This window comes from Centropristis striata, chromosome 24 (assembly GCF_030273125.1).
Source record: "Centropristis striata isolate RG_2023a ecotype Rhode Island chromosome 24, C.striata_1.0, whole genome shotgun sequence".
Lineage (NCBI taxonomy): Eukaryota > Metazoa > Chordata > Actinopteri > Perciformes > Serranidae > Centropristis > Centropristis striata.
Window position 1 is genome coordinate 8884239 of NC_081540.1, and position 14264 is coordinate 8898502.

Here is a 14264-nt window from a genome sequence, read left to right on the forward strand (position 1 = left end):
TTTTCCACTCTACCTGCCAACCACTGCCACCTCATCGGCCAAACTCCCTTCACCAGCTCATCCAGCTGCCTGAAATCACTAATCAATCCACTGTAAAATTCCTGCCTTACACACATTTGATGCCAGATTGTTAACACATCCATTGCAGGTTGATTTCCTGTTGCCGACCCTGCCTGCATCTGACTAACCTGGGTAGGATCATGTGCAGAGTTACTTTATTTGAAAATAACAGATTTTTTTATGATTATTTGCTGTGCAATATAAAAATGTGAAATGAGCATTAAAAGTCCCTGGATCACACAAAGAGACTTAGTTATTAATTGAATGTATGCTCTAAACCTTAGATGTAAATTTACACTTAAATCTGAACCATTATTTACAAGATTTATTGGAAATGTATGCTGAAAAGTTTGAGTGTACTGTAAATTACTGCATATTTACAATACAGTAATGTACTGCAATATATTTCCAAAATACAGTATGAAACTGTAAAAAATACAGTACTTTGCAGGCAAAGCTGCTGCCAGTTAATTACTGTAAATTTACAATGAAAAGTTTTACATTGTTGAATTACAAGAAAGTCATGGGAACTACTGTTTGATGCAGAATGGAAATGATTGAGTGTGAGTGTGTCTGCATAATGAGTAACTAAAGAGAGTGTCATTGTATAAAAATAAAATATCAATCTTTATTGTCAAAGTGGGGTTTTTCCATGCTAGAAAGGAACTTTATTTTAAAGATGGCACACACATACAAAGACGACGTGTGTCTGTCTCATAAGAAAACGAAAGAGTTAACAGGGATGTTTGTTCATGTGCCCAGGCACACATCGTTGTCCTTGATTGGTCAGTCTTGTTAATTAATGAGTAAATGAAAAGGTCTGAGTCAAGGCTGGCGCCAGTGTGGGGCTTCCTCCTGTCATGGCAACAGTCTCCCAGCACTCAGAGGTCTGAAAGGGAGGGATGGAAGGAGGAGGTGCATGGAAAGATGGATGGATGAAGCAATATGACATGCTTGTAGTGACGCTGATGTTGGAGGTTTGACCTCTTCATCTTTATGTTGAACATGATGATAGACATGACTGATTCACCTCTGCAGGGGCTGATCACGCCTCCGTCACTGCTGTTGTATTAATCGTTCAAGACATTTCAGTAAATATGGAGCTACAACCAGCAGCCACTTAGCTTTGCTTAGCGTAAAGACTTTAGCCTAGCTCTGTACAACAACAAGTCCAGAGCTTCTGGTTTTAGGCTTCATGCTCAACTCAGATACGTTAAGCTGAACTAAGCTAAGTAGTTACTGCTGGCTCCACCTTTATATTTATCATATAAGGAAGTGAATATTTCCCAAAATGTCAAACTATTCCTTTAACTTTACCTTAAAGCTCCTAGGTGCAGAACTTTAAGTTTATTTCAATCAAAGAGGTTCTAGTAACATATCATAAAACTGTTACAACTGACAAGCAATGGGATGGATGGATGGATGGATGAATGGCTGGATGGATGGACGGACAGATGGACGGATGGATGGATGGATGGATGGATGGTTGCATGGTTGCATGGATGGATGGATGGTTGGTTGGTTGGTTGTTTGGTTGGTTGGATGGATGGATGGACGGATGGATGGATGGATGGATGGATGGATGGATGGATGGATGGATGGTTGCATGGTTGCATGGATGGATGGATGGTTGGTTGGTTGTTTGGTTGGTTGGATGGATGGATGGACGGATGGGTGGATGGTTGTTTGGATTGATGGATGGATGGATGGATGGGATAGGGTGATAATGGGTGAGGAGGATGGGGGAACTCTGGCTGAGAGATGATCAGTTCTGGGAGCAGTACTTCCAGAAACACACTGTTGGAAACAGAGAAAAACAAGAAAAGTAGTGTCAATACATTCAGACTGTTGAAAGGTCAATCACAATACACATTTTAAAATTTTTGATAATTCACTCTTTTGGGCTGCTATTTAACAAGTTTTTTCCCCGTTTCGCACCAGAAGAGTATTTGAAAAGTTTCAGATGTAGTATTTTGGATGTTTCTTTCTGAATCCATTGCTGAGTGACCTTTAACTTTCTTATGAGACAGTCTGCCCTTTCTTTTTATATAACTCACCCTTCTCTTTATTATCAACCAAATTGTAATGTCATTTCAATGTGAACAGGCTCATGGTTCAGTTGAATCAACCAGAGGGAGGTCCAGGATAGACTAAGCAAAGGGACATGGGCCAACCAGAGGAACACTTTCGTACTTTCAAATGAGGACCAACTAGGACTGAAGTGGATGCAATTTTGGTGTTGCTATGCAGAAAGCTACCAATAGAAACCTAGTCCATGAATTGTGTAAAGATACTACACCAAGGCCAAGTTTAGGCCCTTTACTTTTACCTCTTTTGTTGGTCTTCTTGGTCTGCGGTGGAAGGGATTTCTTGAAATTTCGACCAGTCAAACTGGGGACGAAGACATCTGCACTTGCTCTGGACGCAGTGCTGTCGACTGCTGCCGGGGCCACTGTGGTGGGCTTCACCCCTCCTTCAGCAGCAGGAAGCTTCAGCCACAAAAAAAGGAACAGAGAATGGAGAGGGGCTGATTATTGAAACAATAGACTGTCTATAAAGATGTACTGCCTGACAGCACCCCCACTAGTAAAGCCAAAACATCTGGATCGCCCCCTTGTGGCGGGCTGCAGTTTTATGTTATAAACCCCGCCCCCTCTATGTTACTGGATGGGAAATGAGCCAAACTAAAAACTCAAAGTAGAGGTCAAATACATTTTCCCCAATATGGTTTCTGTCATTTTAAGTTATTCTTAACAATATTGTTGAAAATATTCTGATCAGTTTGTTTTTTTATAACTTATTACTATTAATTTGGCCTTACTGGCATGAAAGTTTAGATAACAATATTGCCAAAGCATCAAAATGCAACAATACATTTGAAAATTAACACAATATTAAAATGGATTTGAAGGTTCCAATCTCTGTCTTCACTCGCAGGGTACAAAATCTTTACAACTCTTTCTCACACTGTCATATTTTCTCTTGTGGTGTACCCCAAGGCTCTATTTTAGGACCTCTAATCCTGGAATACTACTTGCATATTAGTCATGAAAAAAGAAAAAGCAAGAATAAGAAGAGATAGATTTATTGATCGCAAGAGGGGTTGTTAAAGCAGCACACGGACAGAAATCTGTGCAGATATATCAAGAAAATGAAATTGTGCAAATATTTTACAGGATCTTACCACTTTATTTTTCCTTCCTGAATTTCTGCCGTTTGCTGAAAGGAAGAACAAAACAGATAACGATTAAACGGATGAAGTCCAAAGACAGTGTGTTAATTCCTGAATAATCCCACTCAGTGCAAATTGGGAAAAAAATTCAGCCCACGGAGAGTCTGTTGATGGTCACTTATGATGCTGCATAGATGTTTAAAAAAAAATTAAAATCATTACATTTTACTTTCCACCACTAATGAAACATTAAGAAAATGTTTTTCTTGCTCTAACTATTCATCACATTAACTACGCATTATTAAAAAGTGATCACTGTATTCTGTAGCTCTCCAAGGCAAAAAAATGTGTGTGTGCGTGTGTGTGTGTGTGTGTGTTTGTGTGTTTGAGACAAACCATTTATTCACATAACTCATATAGCACACACATCCTCATGCGACATAACTTAACATGTTTTCATTGAAGAGTACACAGTAATGCATTTTCTTTACAGTTTCCTACTATATTATTTTTTTTAGAAATACAGAGTATTACCACACTGTAAAAAATCTTTGTAATTTACAGTAAATACCGGCCACTGTTGTTGCCAGAACATCACTGTACTACACTCTACTACAATAAGTATATCAGACATACGGTACGATTTTGCTGTATGGTGAAATGTTTTTTACTGTAATTAAAATGTAGACATCAGCAAAATGTGTAATTTAAACAGAATAATCCAGAGCTTGTGACATTTTTTTCATTCATTTAACCAAAATGTTATAATTTTTTACATGTGTTTTCTACATTTTATGGCAGTAAGAATTCAAGTTTTACTGTTTCATGATTTATGGTAATTCAATGTGTCTACTACAGTGATATAGAATTTTAGATTTGATGGTCTATTTCTCTTGCGATTTGACAGCCTTTAACTGTAATTTCTACACTTTATTTTTTTACAGTATAGAAATAAATTTGCAGTACTGTTCAGTTTTTTCAATAAATGATTTACAAGATTTACAGTACTTTGGAAACTTTTTACTGTAAATTTACAGTGAATTCATATAAATAATGGCATTATCTTAAAGTTGCATTGCAATAAACAGTGCTCTCTGCACTAACCCTGCATAATTTCTGAACTGAACTCATCTTTAAGCTAAGTCAGTAAGTGACATTAACAGCTTCCCAGCATCATTACCTCGGGGCATGATGGTGATCCGTGAGCTCAGCGTGCTGTTAAATGTCCTGTGCAGCTCCTCCAGGGCAGAGATCATCTTCAGCATCTGGGCTCGTCTTTCTGGACCGACTGTCTCAGCGTTGGTCCTCAGTCGCACTCCTCTGACGCCCGAAGTGACAGTATTTGAGGTGGTCTTTGCTGTCCCATCCACCCCAGCTACTTTGGTACTCAGAAGCCAGTGTTTGAGGTACTGGCCTGGACTGAGTGCTGAAGACTTCTCTGGTAAGGTTGGTGTATGAGTGAGACTGGGAAGAGTTTTGACAAAACCTGAGGACAAACAGTTACAGACAGACTTAATGACTTTTTCACCTGCTGTCAACTTTAGATGTAATTTACTGACAAAACTGTGAACTGTGTACATTTACAGGAAAACAGTAATTGTAAACTGTACAGTACTTTGCCATCTTTCCTGTGGCACATTCAAACCATGGGTGCATGGGTTCTCAAAGTCAAGGCACTTTTGATGCAATGCTCTTTATTGTCTTTTTTTCTCCTTCTTATTCTATGTTTTATCTGCATTCTCAACTTCTGTATGTTTTTAGCGAAATTCTGTATCTTTACGTAGAGACAAAGGCAAATTTCCACCATGGTGGATAATAAAGATTTATTGTATTGTAAGGATCCTCAAACGGCTGAATTTGAATGCTACTTTGTCATCAATGGTGGAAATAGTATCATTTATGTAAGCAGTGTTTAAATTTTGTAAAGATAGGGCTAATTTTAAGTACCTTATATACTGGTAGGTGGTTTAATTAAACATAAATGTCTTATCACTTTAAAATTTCATTTATTTATTTTTCTTTTTTCTTTTTTTTAATGTTAAATCTCGACCTGAAAAGTAACTAAAGCTGGCAGCTAAATGTAATGGAATAAAAAGTACAATATTTGCCTTAAAATGCAGTGGAGTAGAAGTATAAAGTTACATAAAAAATGGAAATACTAAGTAAAGTACAAATCAAAATCAAATCAAATCAAATCAAATCAAATCAAATCAAATCAAATAGCCTGATTTTTTTATTTTGATTTGAACAAGTACCTCAAAATTGGACTTAAGTACAATACTTGAGTAAATGTACTTAGTTACATTCCACCACTGATCGTCATCCACCAAAGAACTGTTCTGATGTCAAGGAACCTTAGAGGACAAAATACTTATTTCTGTTAATGTCCAAGGATGCACGTCTTGTGCAGCCATAATGCTTTGTGCACAATCTTCTTCTTTTGAAATTATTTTTCCGGTTGGCAAACCAGCATATAGGTGCATTACTGTCACCTCATAGACTGGGGGGTGGAGCAGCAGATTAGCCTTTGGTCTCCTGGGAGTTTTAAAAATGGCGACTGACAAAGTGGCTACACTGACCGTGCAGTATGCCATTTACTAAGAAATGCATATAAAAATATTTTTATATAGTATTTCTTGCTCTAATTCAACAAAAATCTTCACTGCAAGCACTGATGCCAGTACCACCAGTATATTAAGTAGTTAAAATGAGCCCTATCTTCAGAAAATTAAAAAGCTTCATACATACATTAATAATAAAAATCCAATAATATATTTGGATTATATTAAACAATCTGAGTGGGTCCATTCTGCATAATGAGTACTTTTACTTTTGATACTTTAAGTACATTTTGATGCTGATACTTTTGTACTTTTACTTCAGTAAGTTTTGAATGCAGGACTCTTACTTGTAGTGGAGTAATTTCAGTGTGGTATAAATACTTTTACCTCAGTAAAGGATCTGAATGCTTCTTCCACCACTGATGTGTAAAAAGTCAATGCTGATTGGCTTTTGTGACACAGTGTCAAGCAAATGTCTCAATCAAATACACAAAGATGCTGATAGCATGTATTTGTGCCATTTGCATAATTTACATAGCCTGCCTCAAATCTTGCATCCATGCATTGACTTTGTATGTAATCATGTTGTGCAAATACATGAACACAGCATGGTCCCTGAAGTGCACAGTCTCATTCATGCTCAAAGTGCACTGTAAAAAATGTTTGTTTAAATTACAGTAAAAAACTGTCAAATTGCATCAGAAATAGGTCGTAAAATTAAACATTGTACATCACCGTAGTAGATACTTTTAATTACTGTAAATCAAACAATAGTATAAAACTTTAAATTCTACCGCTATAAACTGTAGAAAACACAGTTTTGCTGTGAAAATATAAAATTAAGTTAATGGAGAAATACCATGATGAAACAATTATCCTAAAAGTAATGGGATTATTCTGTATAAATTACAGTTTTTGCTGATATTTACATTTACATACGCTCACTGTATTTTTTACGGTGATGTTCTGGCAACCACAGCTGCCGGTATTTTACTGTAAATTAAACAGATTTTTTTTTACAGTGTGGCTAAATAACTTCCTGCCACTAATTCCAATTCAAGTATGTTTTGTATGAAAAAGCAGCATGAGTTCAGGTCTTAAATTTGCTTTGATCATCAGTCTCAAGTCTTAACCCCTGCATACACACACACACACACACACACACACACACACACACACACACACACACACACACATATTTTGGCCGCTCTGTTGCTACGGGCCCTTTCAGCTGTGACATAAGAGTTGTACGTTGTATAATTTGTTTATGTGTGTGCGTAATGACGTCTGAGGTTTTGCAACAATGCAGCTCAGTCACACACACACACACACACACACACACACACACACACTTTGGGTGGATTTGTTTGTAAGGATTGATGGAAATTTCAGCAGGTCACACTGCACCAAAGAGCCAGTTATAGCACCTCTGTTCTTCATTTTAACATTTTTATTTAGTGTCCAAATCTAGTTTTGTCTCTGAAAAGCACATACTATGCATTTATTGCTCATGAAATAATAATAATTCATGAAAAGCTATTGTGAAATAAGTCACTATGTGTCATTATTTTTACCCAACAAATAGTCTGGTTCAAACTATGTTCTGCATAAAGGCATTAAAGGGATAGTTTAAAATTTTGGACATGATGTAGGAAATACTTGTAACTACACACTGTACAGGTTTTAGCACGTATAAATGGCTTTTTCAAGAAACAAAATAGTGCAAAGTTAAGTTGGTTTCTGGTATGCACGAGGACCATTGTTTGAATGGGTGACCTTTTAGTGTACACATAGTTTTGTGGAGTAAAACCTTGTAGTTCTGAGCCTGCCAGTTTGCTGGAACTCCAACATGCTTGCTTTAAGCATACAGTCTTGCATCCACTACACTACTGACAAGTATGTCCAAAATCTTGCATTATCCCTTTAATTATGGTTTAGTCTAGGCATTGAACACACTTCAGGTTGATATAAAGGTGAACTGTATAGTACAGGATACAAATTGTCCTGCAGAATGTTGGAATGTAACTGTCCACTATGAACACTAATGATCTAATTGAAAAAGTTTGAAGTGTCTGCTGAACCAACATTAGCCTTCAGAATACCAACCTGTGCAGCTTAGAGCATGTTCTGCTGCTCCTGCTCTCATCATGGTTAATAAAGCTCAGTATCCCATAATTCTGTTCATATTTACTGACTCACTAAGACCAAAAAGTAGATCATATTACTCCAGTTCTGAGGTTTTTACACTGGCCCTTCTGATCTTTTGCTTAGCTACAAACCACCCAGAACTCTTAGATCATCTACTCAAAAGTGAGAACTAAACATGGAGAGGCAATGTTCAGTTTTTATGCACCACATATACATATACATATTTTATATTTGAATGTCATTTTATAAATGTGTCTCTAATGTTCTGTGTAAAGCACTTTGAATGGCCCTGTTGTTGAAAGGTGCTATAAAAATAAACCTGCCTTACCATGCATTCACTGTAAAACTTAAATTACCAGTAAAATCTGAACATTATTATACTGTATTGATGTCATACAGTGTCAAACTGTATAGTGCAAAGTGATCTGGGAGAAAAAATATCTAAATTTCTGTTAAGTTACAGTGATCCGTAAATATTAATCATTAACTGACAAGCTGTGAACAGTATTGCTTTGTAGAATTAGAATGTACTGCATTTTTCTAGTGGTACATTATATTTCTAAAATACAGTAAGAAACTAAAAATAATACAGTACTTTGCAGGTGAAGCTGCTACTTGGAGTTCCAGTAGATGATGTGAAGTAAAAAATTAATTAGGCAAAAAAATTAGGCAGATTGCCTAGTTTGATCTATATATCTATATATATTTATTTAATGGTATGGTCCTTGAACGTGGATTTGACTTATTGATTCTCATGTAGGGCTGGGTGATATATCAATATTAAAGATACATATCGTTATATCTATATATTTTTCAGTGTGATTTGGAATTAGACCATATATCGATATAGTTCAATTTTTTCTTTCTTTATAAATAAATGCTGCCTTTACCAGGGTTTGTCATATTTAGTTCTTTTGAAATGTTCGTCATTATTTTCTCATATAAATATATTTATTTTAGAAAAAGATTGGCCTATATTATTTCATAGGCTGTCTTTATTTAACATTTAAATAACATTTTTTTTATTTAAATGTGCACTTTATGGAGCTTTGATTTTTTTAAAAAGGTACTCCTGTTATTATACAGTATAACTTTAATAAACAGTTTCAATAAAACTACTTGTGACATGTCATATTTGGCTTTGACTTTGACTGAACATTTGCTCTCACTTTGCGATAAAAATGTCAGGATATATATCGTATATCTATATAAATATATCTGGATATGACTTTTGGTACATATTGCCCAGCCCTATTCTCATGTCAATGTTAAATTAGCATCAGTGTTTTTTTCAGTCCATACTGTTTCTATCTAACAGCAGCTTCAGCTAGCAGCTTCCTTACCTCTGTCAGTGGGTGCTGCCTCCACTCCCGTCCACAGAACCATCAGCATCATCGTGGCTCCCTTCATCACAGACACAAGTGCTGCACTGGGAAGCATGGTGACTGTTATCGAGAACAGTGAACTGACTTTCTTTCTTTTTTTGAACTCTGTGTCAGGATTTGTTCCGTCAAGATTTCTGCTGTACAGGTTCTCAAACTGTATTGTTCCTTCTTATGCTCAACTCATTCTTTTGAACCTTCTATGACTGCTGAGGGTGTGGACATTCACTGATATGATTTTGAAGTTGGATCTTAAATCAATCAGCTCGTTCTGATATATGGAGTTCTTCTAGTCCTTTGAATCTCCTTCTTCGGCTGTGACGGGCCAAAATGTTTCTAATTTTCCTTTGTTTTTCAACCAGACGATGGTATTCGTCTACTTTAATCCCAAGTCATCGCAACACTTTCCAGTGAAATATCTTTCTTTTTATCTGTACAAAAAAAAGTTAGTCTCGATGTTCATGTTCCATGGATGCGCCTATTGAAGAAGGCTTGTCAATGTTGCGTTCTTCTAACTGACGAAATGACCAATCGGGCCTTTATAAACCAGAGTTTACTCCTGTATGACTGACAGGCGGCTCAGCATCAACCAATCACAGCCTGGAAGACACTCTAGCCCCGCCTCTTTGCCTTTGACGGATCGGTGACATTTGGGGAGTTTGGCGGCGAGCTTTGTGTGTTTGGAGTCAAAGCTATCTTTCTGTGAATGTGGTGTGTGTGTATGTGTGTGTGTGTGTGTGTGTGTGTGTTTAGGTTTGTATTTAATGTGTGTGTGGCCCTGGCTGTATAAGCAGTGATAAGGTAGTTCTTAATATGTTTGCTCAGGGGCCACAGAGAGAGAAAGGCCCTCTGACGCATGAGGGCCTGGAGCCACACTGACTGACTACACACACACACACACACACACACACGCACACACACACACACACAGCTCGCAAACACAACATTCAAACACAGAAAACGACATGACTTGTACACACACACACGCACAGAATGCCTGGGTCAGTTTGAACTTGGAAGAAAGACACGCACACACACACACACACACACACACACACACACACACACACACACAGACTGTAAAAAGAAGCGTGGGATGCACATCAAAGGGCACTGAAAGGCTGAGAAGTCGTGTCCAAATGACAAAAGACCAACAGAGGGGTTTTTGCCTTTCTCTTTATTCTGCATTGTGACAACTAATCCCTCAGACAGGAAGTTGACCAAATGACGGTGGAACACCATCTCACTGAATACTCAGACCACACCAACATAGTGATGGAGGAAAGATGAATGAGTTCAGGATGTAGGTGCAGAGGCCAAAATACTGAACAGTGACAATGAGATAAGCTGTGTGTGTGTGTGTGTGTGTGTGTGTGTGTGTGTGTGTGTGTGTGTGTGTGTGTGTTTGTGTGTGTGTCAGTTGCTGGGCGAAGAGAATTCAGCTTCAGAACATCTAGTCATTACAGCTCTGTCTGTCTGAAGAGCTTTAATACAGTGTGTGTGTGTGTGTGTGTGTGTGTGTTTGTGTGTCTGAGTGTGTGTGTGTCTGAGCGTGAGTGTGTCTGAATGTGTGTGCAAGTGTGTCAGTGTGTGAGTGTATGTGTCAGTGTGTGTGTGTGTGTGAGAGAGAGAGAGAGTGTGTGAGTGTGTGTGTGTGTGTGTGTGTGTGTGTGTGTGTGTGAGAGAGAGAGAGAGTGTGTGAGTCTTTTTTGTGTGGGTGTAATTATTAAGAAATGAAATGACGAAACAGTGAGCACAGGATTTCTCTGTTCTGACTGGCTGTGGCTGTGTTGTTAAATGTCTAAATAAACTAAAAATATGCATGAAAAATTGCAAATTTATTCTGATATTGTACTGTCAGGCTGATCGTTTTATTTATTCAAAAGGACATCAAGACAAATCATCAGGGAGCTTTAAGCACAAACAGCGAAGACAGTAACTGTGTGTGTGTGTGTGTCCTCATGTGACAAAAATGAAGTGAATTTCTTAAGGCAAAAACTATATTGTTTTTATCCTACATTAAAAAGTTTTACCTCTGCCTACTCTATTTGAATATTTCTTCATACTGGGGCCCCTGAACAGTCTGCAAATTGCATAAATGTAGAATTAGTATAAAAGCTATGACTCTGTGGATTCAGTGAGCCAAGTCTTCTTCATGATGATGATGTCAGGCAGCCAGCTAGTAACCACTTCATTGAGAGATTCAGAGAGAGCATTTCTTGAAACTTGACCTCACTGTATAAAATGAGCTGCTTTGGATAAAAACAGCCTCCTGAAACTTTACAACCACAAACGACAAACCTAGAGTATTCAGAAGATGTACAGCTTTTTTTATAGTTATGTTGACAATAAGGGGGGGGGGGGGTTCCCAAGAACAGAGGATCAAACCACCGAAAATACAAAAAAACTCCCATTTGTCTAAAGTTTTTGAAACCAAATCACAGCATGACCTTTTCTATGTTGTTTTAGTAGCCTTGGTGTATTGATATAATATTCTGGAGGGATGTTTGACCATTTTTATCCATTCTTGATATTAGAAAATGTCATAATTCAGCCCCAAATGTGTAGAACAAATTGTATCAACCCAAAAATTACTGCTACAACTTATGGGATGTAATTGAGCATGGAAATGTACTTCAGAGAGCAATACATTAATGCTCTGAATGCTACTGATGATGAGTTTGGTTCTCTCATCCAGACATGTGTCACCTGCTTCACCCAGACAGAGAAAGAAAGGAAAGGTCAGCATGAGCAAACACTAATGTGTTATCCGTCAGCCCAGCATGGTCAACATATCTGTGGTTGTTTCCCTTCCAACCACTAGTATCCTCTGCTCTACTGGACAATTATGTGCTGCTTTAACTGTTTCCGTGTTCTACTTTATCATTAAAGCTGTTGGATGGGTTTTTTCTTTATAGACCAGCTTTGTCACATTGAAAGAGGAGAGGGTCATACCCAAAGTGCTGCAACAAAGTGTGAATCAGTTTAAGGTACTCTGGTGCATGATCAGTCTCTCATTTCTGTTTCGTCTCATTTCTATTTTTTATGGTTAATGGTAAATGGACTGTTATGGTTCGGTTTACAACTGGACTCAAGTGTAGGACACAGAGAAGTATGATGCATCAAAAATACATTTATTTATAATGAAACTCTTTGGAGTACTATCAGACCCTCAAACAAATAGGAAGAAGTTTAAGGATAGAATCGCCTTTGCACCTTTATTGGCATGTAGAAGAATTTTGTTGGATTGGAAGCTGTCATTTGCCCCCAAAGCTTCCCTTTGGCTTAAGGACCTCATGCTGTATTTAGACCTGGAGAAAATTACATATAATCTGAGGGGAACGCCTGAAAAATTTGTTTCTGTTTGGGGCTGTGTGATTAGTTACGTAGTTAAATTGAAGACACTACAGGATAAATAAAATGCTCACCTCTGACAATTAACCTCTCACCATATTTCATTTCTATCTCTGCCTCATTTCAACCCATGGACAATGCTTTATCTTTGTATGTTGTTGTTTTTCATGTACTCACTTATTTTTCTATCTGCTCATGGTAAAAAGGAAGGATGTGTATTATTTCTCATTTTCTCTGTTTTGTAACAAGACTATGTAGGACATGGAGGGGGAGGAGGAGAAAAGGGATTGTTTTTGTTTTTGGAAAAAGAAAAAGTCTTTATTTCTCACTGTATGTACTTTTGCCTGTCAAATGAATAAAAAATACCACAACATACTTCACAAAGGTGGAAAAAAACCCTGAGTCGGGGACAACGGGGTGTCCTGAATGGGCACTGACAAACTTGTCCTAGAGAGTTGCCAGAGCACAACTTACAGATCAAGACGTGGAAAGAAATGGCAGTAGAACACAGGAGCCACAGGGTTTAAGAAGGCAGGCAATCAGGGAAGAGTGGAGACAGCCGAGTGCCTGGCTCAGGTGCTCTGATGAGCAGAGGCAAGCACACACACACTACCCAGACACACCTACAGACACAGATAGAAACTCATGAGGGAAAGCAGGAAAGCAAATCACATTATTAGAACTATTAACATCAGATTGTCTTGAAGAAGATTTTTTTTACGAGTGATTGAGACCATAGTGTTGTCCTAAAAAAAATTCTGAGGGAATAAATCAAGTGAGACGTTTTCTCATTTTGTATTGAAATGAATGGACTAAAATGCTTTTGCGGCCGCCATCAGCGATCCCTCTGGGAATTTTCGGTTTCCTGGTTTGTCTCCCTGCTCAGACCCGGAGGTTGCCGCCTGGCCAACACACAGCTGATAACACACCCGAAAATATTGCTCTGTCCAAATAACTATGCAATGTAATATGTGAGTGTTGTCCAGTTGCAGACGTTGCAGTTTATGTGATGGTGAGACAGACTGGGATCCTAACATGGACTGCACTTATATAGTGCTTTTCTAGTCTTTGTGACCACTCAAAGTGCTTTACACTACAGATTGCCCTGATTAACACCAACATTCATACGGGTGGCCGAGGCTACCCTACATGGTGCCACCAGCCACCATCAGAAATGAATTCACAGAAAGATACTTTGACATGTAGGCTGCCATGGTCAGGGTCAAGATTTCTTACATGAAGATGATTAAATCTAGAAATAAGCATGTTGTACGCTAAAACTAAGAAATTAACTCTTAAAACAAGATAAATTAAAGCTGCAAGCAGCGATTAACTGGTCCAAGCAGAGTGAACTGCAAATTATTTGTTTCTTACCAAGATAAAAAAAAACTTTAGATTTAGAAGTGTTACATAATTTCTTGTTTTAAGAGTTAATTTCTTATTTTAAGTGTTCAACATGATTTTTTCTAGATGTAACAATCTTAATTTAGGAAATCTTGTCAAGTGAAATTATCTGTCGAAGCAGCAAGATAATTTCCCTCAGATTTAGTGTTTTTATCTTGTTTTTAGACACACCTTTTTTGCAGT

At 37.7% G+C, this 14264-nt stretch overlaps 1 protein-coding gene across 1 annotated transcript; it reads right to left on the reverse strand.

Moving 5' to 3' along the window:
- Positions 1-1825: 1825 nt before the first annotated feature.
- On the reverse strand, positions 1826-9408 carry urp2 (urotensin II-related peptide). Its single transcript, XM_059328331.1, has 5 exons — positions 9285-9408; positions 4413-4718; positions 3245-3279; positions 2390-2549; positions 1826-1857 (listed from the first exon to the last, which is right to left on the reverse strand). The coding sequence occupies exons 1-5, from the start codon at positions 9379-9381 to the stop codon at positions 1826-1828; spliced, it is 630 nt and encodes a 209-aa protein (XP_059184314.1). The 5' UTR covers positions 9382-9408.
- Between the last annotated feature and the right edge of the window lie 4856 nt (positions 9409-14264).

Bases quoted from the DNA above. Each gene is read 5' to 3' on its own strand.
- urp2 (XM_059328331.1), bottom strand. From the start codon at position 9,381: ATGCTTCCCAGTGCAGCACTTGTGTCTGTGATGAAGGGAGCCACGATG. The intron at 4,719-9,284 runs GTAAGGAAGCTG...GTTTGTCCTCAG, and splicing joins GGCAGCACCCACTGACAGAG to GTTTTGTCAAAACTCTTCCC. The intron at 1,858-2,389 runs GTAAAAGTAAAG...TGTTTCCAACAG, and splicing joins CAAGAAGACCAACAAAAGAG to TGTGTTTCTGGAAGTACTGC.